This window comes from Polypterus senegalus, chromosome 11 (assembly GCF_016835505.1).
Source record: "Polypterus senegalus isolate Bchr_013 chromosome 11, ASM1683550v1, whole genome shotgun sequence".
NCBI classification, from domain to species: domain Eukaryota; kingdom Metazoa; phylum Chordata; class Cladistia; order Polypteriformes; family Polypteridae; genus Polypterus; species Polypterus senegalus.
Window position 1 is genome coordinate 125,917,614 of NC_053164.1, and position 14,252 is coordinate 125,931,865.

A 14,252-nucleotide genomic window follows, 5' to 3' on the forward strand; every position below is an offset into this window, starting at 1 on the left:
TTTTTCAACAAGAAAAAATATTATGTGTGACAGAAAAATATAAATACCAAAATGTCAACGTTAATTTAGTAGGAAAGGTATGTGTAGTGCTCACTGCTGTATTGATGCTGATTTGGTACATCTCCCTCATGTGATATGTTTTGAAACAGTCACATGCGCACAGTCTGATGTTGCATTTAGGACAGTACAAGCTTGTTTCTTCATACCCTTTCCCTATTATAGTTTTCCTGTTGTTTGAGGGTAGAATGTCAGTGCCTGATTCGCATGAATTAACGCACCCATTTGTTATTGTAGGCTACCACATTGTAAGTTTTAGTGACTTCCACATTTCTCCAGGTGAACACTGACATTTGCTGCATTGTGATCAGTGCTTTGGAGACTAATGTCTTTTTTGTCTTTTTTTTTCCATAAAGCTACTTGTGCCATGGTGAATCTTCATGGGACAAATTCACCATGCCTATCACTGCCATTTGATGAAACTGTGTCATATGCATTAGTTTCACTATCCATGTTAGAGTCCCTTCTGTCAGACCCAGTGCATTACAATGGGTAAATAATTTACAACAAAATGATAAACTACTGCCTCTCACTCATATAAATATAGTTTGTATGTTTTAGATTGTTGAGAGGATGAAGTAAATTTGGCTTACGACTGCCATTTTTACCATTTGAAGAAGAGATTCAAAGATTTGGGGTATAGAAAAATAAAATAAATTAATAAGATATGCTTTGGGTAAAGAATAGATGAATACAGATTTTGCCTCTGTCTTAATTCATAAGATGTCTATACCATTTACCTAAAGATGAACCTTTAATCCTATTCTCGGGTCTTACCTTCTCCAGATTCTGTATCTTCATGTGCCTTTGACTCCTACTGCCTCTAGAAGCTAACTTGTGCCAAGGGAAGGCTAACCCTATGTGTGTTGCTGCCTCCTGGATTCATTACACTCCCTCTGAATGCTGAGTCCCTTGTGTCCCCAAGGCTATGGTTCACATTCGTTTGAAGTAGGATTTCTGCTTATTGGCTCTTCTTGATCTGAGCTTTTAATGCTGTTGATGTTTCTGTGAACCATATGTTGTCATGTGATTTATCTTAAACACAGATCCTGTTCTTTACTTGCTAACTAACATTCTAGCTTTGCATATGTTAGTAAATTTTATTCCAACCTAATGCAAGCCAAAATCACCCTGAATACCCTCAGATCCTCTGTTATTTTAACAATACCTGCCTCTGTCCTTCGGAACTTAAACTCACTCAGCTCTTAGTTCCCAGCTGCAGCCGTTAAGTTCCACACATGTCAGTGACTGCACGGAGGGCAAAAGGCTGCTCCTTTTTATTTTTATTGTGCGCTTGGAGAATTAAATATTCCAATTAGATAAATGGATGAGGGACCATCATTAGCGAGTGTAGTGTGCTGTATAAAAGTGTGTTTTAAAAGAAAATGCTAATTAGTTTTTGCATATCAACTGACCTTCAGTGGTGAGTCACCAGTTATGATATATCTATTTTTTTTTTGTTGTTGTATTGAGCCCATTGTTTGGAGAATTGTGCTTGAAGCTCTCCCAGGAAAAGCTTGTGGATAATAGAACTAGCACTAGAAATCAATCTGTTATAGTCTATAGCTAAGTATAGCTCATAGTAAACATATATCAGCATTTATTTCACTTGATCAGAGTCTGATAATATTTCTTTTTAAATTAATTCAGGTGTCTTCAACCAACTGGATTACTTTCAGCTTTTACTTTATGCTATCCAAAAAGTGCATTGCTAACAATACTGTATATTCAAAATGCATCAACATTTATTTAGAGAACATTCAAATTAAGTGGGATTCTCCATACCTTAAAATAAACAGGTGTAGAATTTGAAGTCGCTAAGAGAAAGTTGACTGTTGCCAGTAGCTCTTATATCTACATTGGGGACATAGGAGTGGACTGTTTAGCATCACTGCCTTACAGCTCTCAGCCTGCTCATTGTCTGTATCACATTTCTATGGTCCCTCCATCTCTGCATGTCTTTCTCTGTACTGTATACTTCCGTTTTTCTCTCACATCTTAATTATGTACAGTTTGGGTTAATTTGCAAAATTAAAATGTCCAGTGAATGTCTGTATCGATAGATTAGATAACCTCAAATTCCTATAACCATGACCTGAATTAAGCAGGTTAAATAATGGATGGATATATGGCAATATCCAGGTTTTTATTTTATGCTTATTTTATACTTTCAGGAATTTTTGTTGCTCACTTTCTATTCAAGTCTCAGCACACATATACTGTATGCAAATCTGTAAAGGAATATAAATTTATGTAGGTGCTGAAATTGCAATGTTTACAGCACCCTCACGGCTTCTTTTAGAGGCATACCTGCATATGAAAGATGTGAGTTTATCAAGTAATAAATGGAAGCTGCACCTCTGGAATGATTAAATAAAAATGTAATTTTTGTACTAGATAGCTACTTTATTATTGCTACTCTTATATTGCTAATTTGAAAGCCACATAGAAATTGCAGCCTGGCTCCATCTGTGGTGTTCCTGTGGTGCTGAATGCACAGCTCTGCTATTATGGATGTTCTCTGAGGCTGCCATCTGATTATTTGTTTCTCTTCAGAAACAGAACAAACTGCTTTTTTATGTTTGACGTCCGTCCGTCCATCCATCTATCCTTTTTTTGGTCCACAGCCTGCCTGTCCTGTTCAGGGTCAAGATTATAAGGAGCCATGTGCTAGTAGCATTTTTTTGCTATGCAGAAATTAAGCAGCTATAGAAGTACAAGCCATCGCAAGGCAAACATAAAGACAAGTCACTGACACTGAGGAAGCTGGCTGTCATCCTGAGCAGATATACTGTATAGTAGAAAATACATGAGTTATCCTTCATGATTATTTTAACTAAGTTTTATGTTTTTAATATTTTTTATTTAATGTTTTTTCCTTTGTTCCATTGTAACTTTTGACTTTTAAATCTACCATTTCAGCAGATACCAATGCACTCATAATATATCATAAAACATGGAAGTTAAGACTTTCTCTGTGTTGTGTAAATAATGACCCTATACACCTATATACTGTACCTAATACATCAATGTATTAAATATTTAAGGTTGGACCTATGACAAAAAATCATTGTCATTTGGTGTATGCTCTTTTAATTGAATTGAACTTGCCTGATATATTTTAAATCATAAATATCTGTACTTTACTTTCTTTATTGTATTGGCTGAATAAAAAGAATTAACTAAGCATCTAAGTATCATATGAGGAATATAGGAATTGCTCAATAACACGTAGTATGCCATAATTTGTAAAGATGCCCTTAATTTGTTTCCAGATCTGTACAGAGTTTGCATGTTCTTTCTGGACTTGCCTTCTGTGCAGAGATACTTTTTTGCGGCTATTGTGTTTGTTTTCTTTTTTTGTGCAGAGTTACTGTTTTTTCTCTCTTTCTTCATGTGTTTGTTTTTTGTGTGTTTTTTGAGCCTCGTGCTGTCTGCTGTGGTCCCCTACAGTCGAGTACTGCAATAAACAGGTTCACAAACTAAATAAATGAATGAATAACTTATAGTTGGGTCCATAAATATTTGGACAGACACAATTTTTTTCTAATTTTGGTTCTGTACATTACCACATTGAATTTTAAATGAAACAACTCAGATGCAGTTGAAGTGCAGACTTTCAGCTTTAATTCAGTGGGTTGAACAAAAAGATTGCATAAAAATGTGAGGCAACTAAAGCATTTTTTAACACAATCCCATCATTTCAGGGTCTCAAAAGTAATTGGACAATTGACTCAAAGGCTATTTCATGGGCAGGTGTGGGTAAGTCTGTCGTTATGTCATTATCAATTAAGCAGATAAAAGGCCTGGAGTTGATTTGAGGTGTGGTGCTTGCATGTGGAAGATTTTGCTGTGAACAGACAACATGCGGTCAAAGGAGCTCTCCATGCAGGTGAAAGAAGCCATCCTTAAGCTGCGAAAACAGAAAAAACCCATCCGAGAAATTGCTACAATATTATGAGTGGCAAAATCTACAGTTTGGTACATCCTGAGAAAGAAAGCAAGCACTGGTGAACTCAGCAACGCAAAAAGACCTGGACGTCCACGGAAGACAACAGTGGTGGATGATTGCAGAATCATTTCCATGGTGAAGAGAAACCACTTCACAACAGCCAACCAAGTGAACAACACTCTCCAGGGGGTAGGCGTATTCATATCCAAGTCTATCATAAAGAGAAGACTGCATGAAAGTAAATACAGAGGGTGCACTGCAAGGTGTAAGCCACTCATAAGACTCAAGAATAGAAAGGCTAGATTGGACTTTGCTAAAGAACATCTTAAAAAGCCAGCACAGTTCTGGAAAAACATTCTTTGGACAGATGAAACCAAGATCAACCTCTACTAGAATGATGGCAAGAAAAAAGTATGGAGAAGGTGTGGAACAGCTCATTATCCAAAGGATACCACATCATCTGTAAAACACGTTGGAGGCAGTGTGATGGCTTGGGCATGCATGGCTGCCAGTGGCACTGGGACTGGGATACTAGTGTTTATTGATGATGTGACACAGGACAGAAGCAGCCGAATGAATTCTGAAGTGTTCAGAGACATACTATCTGCTCAATTCCAGCTAAATGCAGTCAAATTGATTGGGCGTCATTTCATGATATAGATGGACAATGACCCAAAACATACAGCCAAAGCAACCCAGGATTTTATTAAAGCAAACAAGTGGAAAATTCTTGAATGGCCAAGTCAGTCAGCTGATCTTAAACCCAGCATCTGGTGATGTCCATAAGTTCAAGACTTCAGGCTGTCATTGCCAGCAACGGGTTTTCAACCAATTATTAGAAATGAACATTTTATTTCCGGTTATTAAATTTGTCCGATTACTTTTGAGCCCCTGAAATAAAGGGATTGTGTTAAAAAAATGCTTTATTTGCCTCACGTTTTTATGCAATCGTTTTCTTTACCCCACTGAATTAAAGCTGAAAGTCTGCACTTCAACTGCATCTGAGTTGTTTCATTTAAAATTTATCGTGGTAATGTGCAGAACCAAAATTAGAAAAAAGTTATCTCTGTTCAAATATTTATAGACCTAACTGTAGGGTCAATTCTGTTGTGAAATAGTTTAGTTTGCCTTTGGAACACTTCTGTCTTTTCTTTGTGCACAATGATCCCTTCTAACGTTGTTAGTCTAAACAGGTTTGATTTGCAAACACTGTGCTAATCATTTGGACTCCCGAGTTGTTCTTTTCCTCCTTTAGGTAATGTCAATTATATATCCTGCCTTTATGTGATAGTCAACTAGAAGCCTGGCTTTCAGTTCAACATAAAGGGACAAGCCTCAATGGGTTGTGCTGAAAACTGAAAAATGTATTCTCTAAAAAAACAATCTTCCCTTTTCACTTCTGATTGTAGCATTGGAAATTGGAAAGTGTCACATGCCAAGTGTGTTTGGCATTCAAAATAGAGCAGAACATTCAAAGATCTTTTTTTATAAAACCAAACACAGAGCCTTTAATGTATATAGACTGTTTCTGTAGAGAACATCATCCTAATTGCTTTATATGTACCAAAGAACATCACCATTTTTTATGTATATTTATGTGGCACCATCAGATTATGTTACGTATTGAGAGTCACTCAGTGAGTTAGAGGTGAGAGTTAAACTGCCTGTTTGCTTTATACAATACATGACACCTTTTTAGCCTTTTTCTTAAGAACAACCATATCCCCAAGTAATAAATGGCATGTATTGTCATGCTTAATTTGTAATTTTTTTATTATAGGTTTGAAACTCATAGCATTATTTGCTGCCAGTCTTTTCTCTATTTACAACTTACATTGGAAATACATTTTAGGAGCCAATCAAAGTGCAGATTATACTACTTTTGTTGTTAATATGCTGTGATGAACGGTCGGCGTTTCAGTCCCTCAACTAAAAGAAAAAGGAAAAATAGCCTTTTCAGACCACTACATCTCCCGGGATGCTAGATGGCAGCTCCCCTGGACGGAAATGGTTCCCTGGATTCCCACAGGGCAGCATGGGACATGGAGGCGGTTTCTTCAGCCCTGTTGGATGCCGTGGGTGCCGCTAGGGTGAGCTCACCAAGAACCTAGGCACTATTATTGTTACACCAACCTGGAAGTACTTCAGAGTCCAGAGGATGGATGCCCAACGGTACTTCCAGGACACTTGAGAAAGGATGATGCAGAGTTTGACCCGGAGAAGGATTGCTTCCGGATCATGGACTTTAAAAGGACTGTGGAAAACCCAGCAGGGCGAGCTGGAGTTGGGTGGTAAAGGAACGGAGCTGCTGGGAGTGGAGGATTTGATTATTGTGTATTTTTATTGTGATTATTGAATAGTGGAGATTTGTGGAGTGTGCGGTGCTTTGTGCACTTTTTTTAAGAAAAATATTTAAATATTATTCTTGGTGCTTTTACACGTGTGTCCTGGACGTCTGTCTGGTGGGTTCAACGGGGCAACAGCGCCTCTAGTGTCCACAATGCTTTGTTTTTTTTTTGTTTTTTTTTTGTTTTTTGGTGCTGTGTTTCAAATTTACCCAGTTTAAATGTAAGTATATGAACAAGTGAGCTCTACAATGGAATGGTATCTGTTTCTGGGCTGCTTGTCAAGGCCTCCCATAACCCTGAATTTGATTAAGCAAGTTTGAGAATGTTATTTTATTAGTATCTAGAGGGGGGACCTGAAGCAGCTTTGGTACCAACCAAATTAAAAAAAAAGAATAATTCTGCAGTCTTCCCTTGCACAAATGGGGAATCAGTGCAAAATTGGAATGAAATAAGTTCAACAGTGTGATTTCACATTTTAAACAAGCACACACATTCCTCTTTAATCAATATGTTAGATAAGCATATTAAACAATGTGCCAGATTCTTTTTGGAAGGGTGTAGTATTAAAAAAATAAAAAAGGGCTTTTAGGTCAGAAAAAAGTTTTCATGATGCCCAGAGCTGTGAAAGATCTCTGTGTGTGTATTTTTCTCCTTTAAAATAATAGCAGATACTGACAATGTGGGGAAGCTCAGCCTTAACACTATAATTACCAGAGCCTACGAAAAAACTCATAGATCCATCCCAGCTTAAAACGCTTCGCACCTCTCCGTCAGCGTCTTTTGTCCTGTAAATGTGTGGATAAGCAGCAAACAGCAAGCAGCCTGCTATCACATCCCCACCCCGCACAGTTTTCTCAGCTCAGATCTGTTTACCTGCGTGTCAGTTGCTTAGAGTTGTATAGAGTGAGAAGTCAAGCAAAATGACACCTTTTATAAATACTATACTGTTATTTGGAACACAATCTATGTAAACACATCGTTAAAACAGATTCTTTTTTTTAATGTAAAGCTTAAAGTAATAAGGTCTAGGTAAAACACTTTATTAAATATTATTTAGGTTTTGTTCTGATGACTAATCTTATCATTAAATCTGTCTATTCTGTAATGTACTTCAGTGTTATTTGGACACAAATAAGGGTCATTTTTAGAGCTAGAAAATGCTTAAGAATGTTTACCATTTAAATTCATTTTAATTAAGTGTTTGCATTACAAAAATAAATTTTACAAAGAGGTTCTCCATGACAGGTTAAGTCCTTCTTAAAGAACATAAAGCCTGTACTGTATGTCTACTCACTTAATTTTGATGCACTCATTAAGGTCTCTGCTAATGCTGCTTCAAGTTGAAGTTCCTTGGTTTCATAGTGCATTGATTTTAATATGACCTACAACCAAAAAAGAAGGTTGTCTGAATTATCTTACATTTGTAAGATTTCTTTGACTATATATAAAACAGGTAGGGCTGCAAAATTTGCATTTACTTTTGATGCTTAACTAAATTAATATCAGGTAAATTAAAACTTCTATTTGAGTAGTGCAAATTTTACTTTTACTTGGGTCAATTTCCAGAAGAGCATCTTAATTTTTAATCAAGTATGGTTAAGTACTTTTTACATCACTCAGTAGTTAAAAGTACTGTTTCATAATGGCCTTCTGGTTTGTCTTTATTCTGTCCTCTACTTCTACCTTCAGTGGATTTGGAGTGCATCCCACAACTGAGCTTGTTGACTCAGTCTTGAGGCGATGTTACCGGCCTAGCACATGACGGCATAGAGAATTACACTGACAATCACGGAGTTATAGAACATGTAAACGATGTCAAAATCCATGTTAAAGGACAGTCTCCTAAGAAGAACTGTAACTGTATTTGAATCCTGCATGATTATTATTCACTTTCCATCTGAAGACTTTTGTCAAAGGGATACTTTCTGAACTTTAAAGACCACTGAGATGGGAGACAGAGACACATATATGAATTTATCCCTGAATAAATTGGCATGTTGAGTGTTTCACTCAATATGGGCAACTCTGGGGCGCCTAAATAAAGTTCCTTGCTAACAAGATTTTGGGGTATTTCTCAAAAATAACAAATACTCATTGAGACAAGTTAGATCTTTCCTCACATTCCCTCTACCCCTTTTCAACATCACAACTGAGCTTACATTGTTTAAAATATCTGGCTAGCTTCTTAAGGTTTCTCCTCCAATATGTCAGTTCTTCTTTCTTGTTTCATCTTTCCAGCCCCTCTCTCCTGCTCACACTAGTTTAATTTAATTCAACCACAGCAGTTTTGCTGGGACACCAAAACCCTGTTAGGGTTGTTCCAGAAAACTACTGAAAAAACGGGTCCTTCTGGAAGGATGGCTGCCTCTCCACGTAGCTAGTTCAACCAATCTGTAAATGATCAGCCTTTCAGCTACTGTAATTCTTTGGTGCCTGCTACAGCAACAGATAAATGTAAGAGTCTGTGCAGCATTTAGACTGTAAGCAATCATAGGTGGGAAGGGGGGCTCATTTTATTTCATTTAAATACATATTTATACAGATGGCTTCAAATGAGCACTGGCTACGGGGGCAATCTGTCTCTTATGCATAGGCTACTTAGCCAGAATGTACTTATATAAGAAGAGGAAATGAAAAGATTTAATCGGGGAAAAAATATATATTAAGACCTGTAGGAGCCAAGATTTGCACTCTCCTTATACTTCTTTCACTTGAGCACATGAGCGGAAGATTGTGCAACGTTAAATTTCCTCCTACTTGGTTGAATTTTGTCAGGTTGGAATTAGATTTAATTCCAGCCTTTTGAATAGCACCACTTTTTATATTCTGGTCATATTTAGGCCATCTATACATTCATAAGTGTATTTGATTCACTTTTGTATCATGAAAGAGAGCTGGAAGTTATTGTTGCAGCAATCTATGAAAGACATAATCTTGGCCTACATCCTTTGTAAGTTCATTAAGTATTCATCTCTTAACATGTATTAATAATATTCAAAGGTCTGTTTTATTATTATTATTATTGTTATTTTTATTATCTACTCCTTTTTAAGCATATCCTATATTTTTATGAAGAGTCTAAATGCAGACATAGACTGCGCTCATCTATCTTTTACTGCGGCACCAATGGGCCATTTTTGGCTTTAGCCTGCAGAATGACAACTTCTTGTCCCATCCTGCACTATTGTGGCATCACAGAAAGCGCTAATGGAGAAGATTTCAAGTGCCGTGTTCATTCTGAGCGTGCCAAGCCTAATCAGAGAGGCTGGGCATGATGTCTCTGTCCGTTTGCTTCACTGGGAATGTGCAAAATAAGAAAGCAATCATATGGTCCAGCAGATTTTAGGCTGAGTGCCAGCATGTTCTAAAACCTGTACACACGCTCATTCAATCTGCTTGCATGCTGCTGAAATGCAGGCGCTGAGAGCCAGTCGGGGCTGTTGGATCCTGCCAGCTATTCTGTCTACAAGAGCCCAACTTTCTTCTCCTGTTTAGAATTTCTCTCACAATAACTGAGGACATCTTTTAGAATATCTTGTGGTAGCCCTGCTGAAATCCTAAAGTGGGCTTCTCTGTCGCCTAACTTTTAATGTGATTTTTTTGTCTGATTCAATTAATACCAATGTGTTGTTTCACGGATCACGTGCTGTAAACTTAAACTGCCTTAAGGTTGTCGGATCACATGCTTACTAATTCACCAGACTCGTAGAGCTGGTGTCGTATTTTGGAACTATGATGTTTAATCTGAAAAGTGGACAATCCGGTTGAAAATTGATTTGCAGATAGTTGGAGGAAAAACGAATGCAACATAAATCATTGCAAGTTGCCTAGTCACTGGGTTAGAAAGTGACAGTAATAATTTTGACAAGATTTTAAGAATAAGGAGGTGGCAGGTTAGACATCGCAGCAAATTCAGCTTTACAGTGAGCAGCATATAGTGCCAGTACAGCGTGATTTGGGCATGCCTATTAGTGGCAAATTTACGGAAGCAAGCTGAAAGCTACAGATGTGTCCTACTTTGGTTAAAATGATTTGACCTGTGAGAGAGAAAATATGAAATAGCAAATAGCTTTTACCTACATATATACATTCTTCAGGGTCATGGGAGGCTATGATGGCTGCACTTGAGTTCAAGGCAGGAAACAGCCCTGGGCAGTGTGCCAGTTCATCAGAAGGCACACCCACACACATTCCCACTGGGGCCAATTTAGAGTTGCCAATCCACCCACCTTACACATCTTTGGGGATACTGGAGGAAAACTTGAGTACCTGGAGGAACATTTACTCAACAACACTAGGAAATGTACACATTCCACTCAGACAACAATTGGGCTTGGCGTTCACACCCAGGACAATAGATGCACTAAACACTGTGCCAACATTCTGTGTTAAACTAACCATCTAAGGTTGATAATTATGTGTAGGATGCACGGTGGTTAGCACTGCTACACAAATCCAGGGTACAGGGTTCAAATCCTGTGACTTTGTTGCTCTCAATATGGATTTTGCATGTTTTCCCCAAGTGTGGTGTGTTATTTCTCTTAGGATACTTTGGCTTTCCTCCTGCATCCCAAAGATATATTACCATTTTTAATTGGCCCCAGGTAAGTATTTATTTAAGTGGACCCTGCAGTAGATGGCATCCCCTTCAAACTTTATTTCTGTCTTGTGCCCAGTGCTGCCCTTGATAAGCTCTGATCTCCTACGACCCTAAATTGGATTAAGTGAATTTAAGAATGTTATAATATAATTGCCAATTGCAATTTAAAGCTCCCAGCCCAGCCTTATAGTCTTTTTCTTTTTTTTTCTCACAAAGCCATTTTATTTTGATCTATTTACATTATGCTCTTGTGTTTGTTTTTCTTTTTCAGGCAAAGAAATACGTTCTGATTATGGTAGACCCAGATGCTCCGAGTCGCAACAGTCCCACGCGAAAATTCTGGCGACACTGGCTCGTCACTGACATCCCTGTGAGTAGTGCTTCCATTATGTCCACCCTTATGGCTGCTCATTTGTAACACACACTTTGTGTATCTTTTCTTTCCCTCCTGCATGTTTTCCATCATTTTATCTTGCATATTAAACTAACTAGAAAGGTTTTTTTTTTTTTTCTTGGCATTTATTTATTTTTTGTGATACTTCTGCATCTATATTTAGAATTGTAGCAATTCAGTAACACCTTCCCTTATGGGATAAAAGTATGAGAACAATGGTGTTGATTTTTAGGTGGAAATCTGAAGACAAAAAGCAGTGGAAATTAACTTTATAAATGCCTTTAAATTTCACTATGAACTGTTTATATGCACTTCATATATCTATATTGGTGAGTGCACATGTGTATGAATGCAAAGTACATCAAGTTACAATGTTTTATTACATGACGAGCCAAAAAGTATATTTATTGTTATTTTAATGTATCCTGGCTGAAGGATAAGAATTGTGTCCTCAGGAGATGACTGGCAAAGATGGAGGTTTCTATGACAAAAAGGGAGGGGGTTGTGCACTTGCATAGCAACAATGCGTAGAATTTCAACGGGTCTTGAAAAGCTTTAATTAATGCATTGCTATAACAGTTAAGCAGTAACATTAAGGCCAACCTCTTGGATGTGCAATGGTGATTATACAGAATGCTAGGAATTGAAGAGACTGGTTGCCGGCAACGTACGAACTGTAAGGATATTTTGGTAGAATTATTCAGTTCCAATGCCATCTTTCTGCGCCTGTTCACTTAACTGTCTTTTGCAGCCATATTTCACTTTGAATTACAGGCAGCATCTTTATATGGAATACTTGCTGAATCTCCTTGGGTACAAGATTGCATTACCCAGTCAGTGTAGAGTTTCAGAACTGCTGATGTGTCTACGTAAACCTTCTATTGCTATAAGGCTTTTTGCTAATTACACTAGAGAGTCAATTCAGTTCATTTCACAATAGACTTAAGAAACAGAATGGTTCCTTATTAGACAACACACTCTTTTTTTCAGTCACCTGAATGGCCCAGTAAGTAAAGAGTTGAAATATGGACTGATTTTAGGTCTCATCAGTTTAAAATCATGTCATCTAGTCTCCTTGTTTTCTGTAGTTTAAACTATAGCTGTGAATTAAAGCTTTCAAACCTGGATGCTACCCACTCAGCCACCTGGGCCAGGATGTATAAAAATGATTAGATTCTCTCATAGAAGAGAATATGGCCCAGTAACAGCAACCTCAGTCTGCATATGTAGTCATTGCTGGTGTTGCAGTTCTCTTTCCCCAACCAGTCAAGTAAAGAGTTATTAAATAAAACCAGCGGGTTGCACAACAGAAATGGTTCTTTCATTTTCTGAAACAAGTGAGCACTCCAAGTCAGTGCAATATACCTTTAGATTATTACAGATATAAGAGCTAGACTACTTCTCTCTCTCTTTCTCTCTTTCTATGTGAGCATATGAAGCTTACATATTGAGTGGAGAATTAGATTCAGTGCCTCCTGTTCCATGCAAATACTGTAGAGTCTCTTTCACTTTTAATTTGAAACCCTTGTTTGATGAACTGGTAGTAGTTGATGGAGGCTGTTTGTTTAGAAAAACAGATTTAATAAACATTGGAGAATGAATGGGACACCACAATAGCACAATGGTTAACACTCCTGCCTCACAGCTTGAGAGTCCTGCAATGTCTAGGTTGGAATTCTATGTGTAGTTTGCATGATCACTTGTCAGTAAATTGTGCAGATACTGTTAACTGATAAATGTAACTTGTCCGGCATTAGTAAGTGTGGGGCATGTGCAATTGTGCCTTACAATGGAGCCTCACCTTGTCCTGGGTTGGTTCCTGCGTTGAAACTTTTCCTCCTATAATCTGAACTGAATAAGTAGATTAAAAAAGGATGGCGGAGGAGTAAAACTCTGCTACAGTGTTTTCACAATCAGGGTCTTTGAATGTAGTGTATAATTATAACCAGTTTCATATATTTTATTCTTGAAGTGTAAGTGTTGTATGTTCCTCTAGTCATATTTGCAATTGTTGCCAGTTGGCAATACATACCATAAGTTTTTTGATGTCACCTGGCATTAGGTTGGTGACCTCTTGTTGAAGGCTGCATAGGAAATTAGAATATTGCAACTGATTCCATCCTGTGCCTCTACTTTAGATTGCTCTTTAAAAAGTCAGTGGCCATTTCCTGGCTGGCAAGTCATTTAGCTTCCTCGTGCTGCCCCTTTTCATGAAACTATGAGTAGGTGGCTACCACTGAATGATGTTCTTCTCTAGCCTTACTATATACTTGCTAAACAGCTACTTAGAATACCCATCTTTTGTTTTTCCAACATTATATATATATAAATGGATGTAGGATGACACTGTGGAACAGATGTTCGTTGGCTTAAGCACTTGTAACCCCCATGGTTACATGCTTTCATCACAAACATTTTCCTTCCTCCTATAGTCCGAAGACTTGCTATTGTTAATATTGGTGACTCTGTGCAAGACTGAGCATTAGCAGGACTGGTATCCCATCCAGGTTACATTTCTTGTATAATACACATTGTTGCTAGGAGAAACTGCTGTTCCCTGAAATCTTGAATTGTAAGCGATTTAGTCTAGTGGCTAAGACTCTGTGCTGTAAGCCCCTATGGTTGGCAGATCAGTCAGCAAGTCTGACTCACTCTGTAACCCATTTAATGTAACACATTTAACTTGCATGTAAATTATTGTACTATAGCTCTGTTCATGTAAAGCTTCACAGAATGTTCTTCACTATAGAAAAGCTAATTCTATTCATATATTTTCTAATTTTCTTAAGCCCATTCACAACAAGGCAGGAACCACTCCTGGGCACTAGTCCATTCCAGCACATACTCACAGTTACTCATACTGCTTCAATTTAGAGTCACCAAATAATCTGACCACACAAG

The 14,252-nt window shown here is 37.7% G+C and overlaps 1 protein-coding gene across 1 annotated transcript in view; it reads left to right on the forward strand.

Annotated features, from left to right (window-relative positions):
- The window catches only part of LOC120539495 (phosphatidylethanolamine-binding protein 4), a 620,910-nt gene that overhangs the window by 309,950 nt on the left and 296,708 nt on the right, over positions 1-14,252 (forward strand). The window contains exon 4 of the mRNA XM_039769605.1: positions 11,229-11,327. Within this exon, the coding sequence (XP_039625539.1) occupies positions 11,229-11,327 (99 nt within the window). The remainder of the gene's footprint in view (positions 1-11,228; positions 11,328-14,252) is intronic.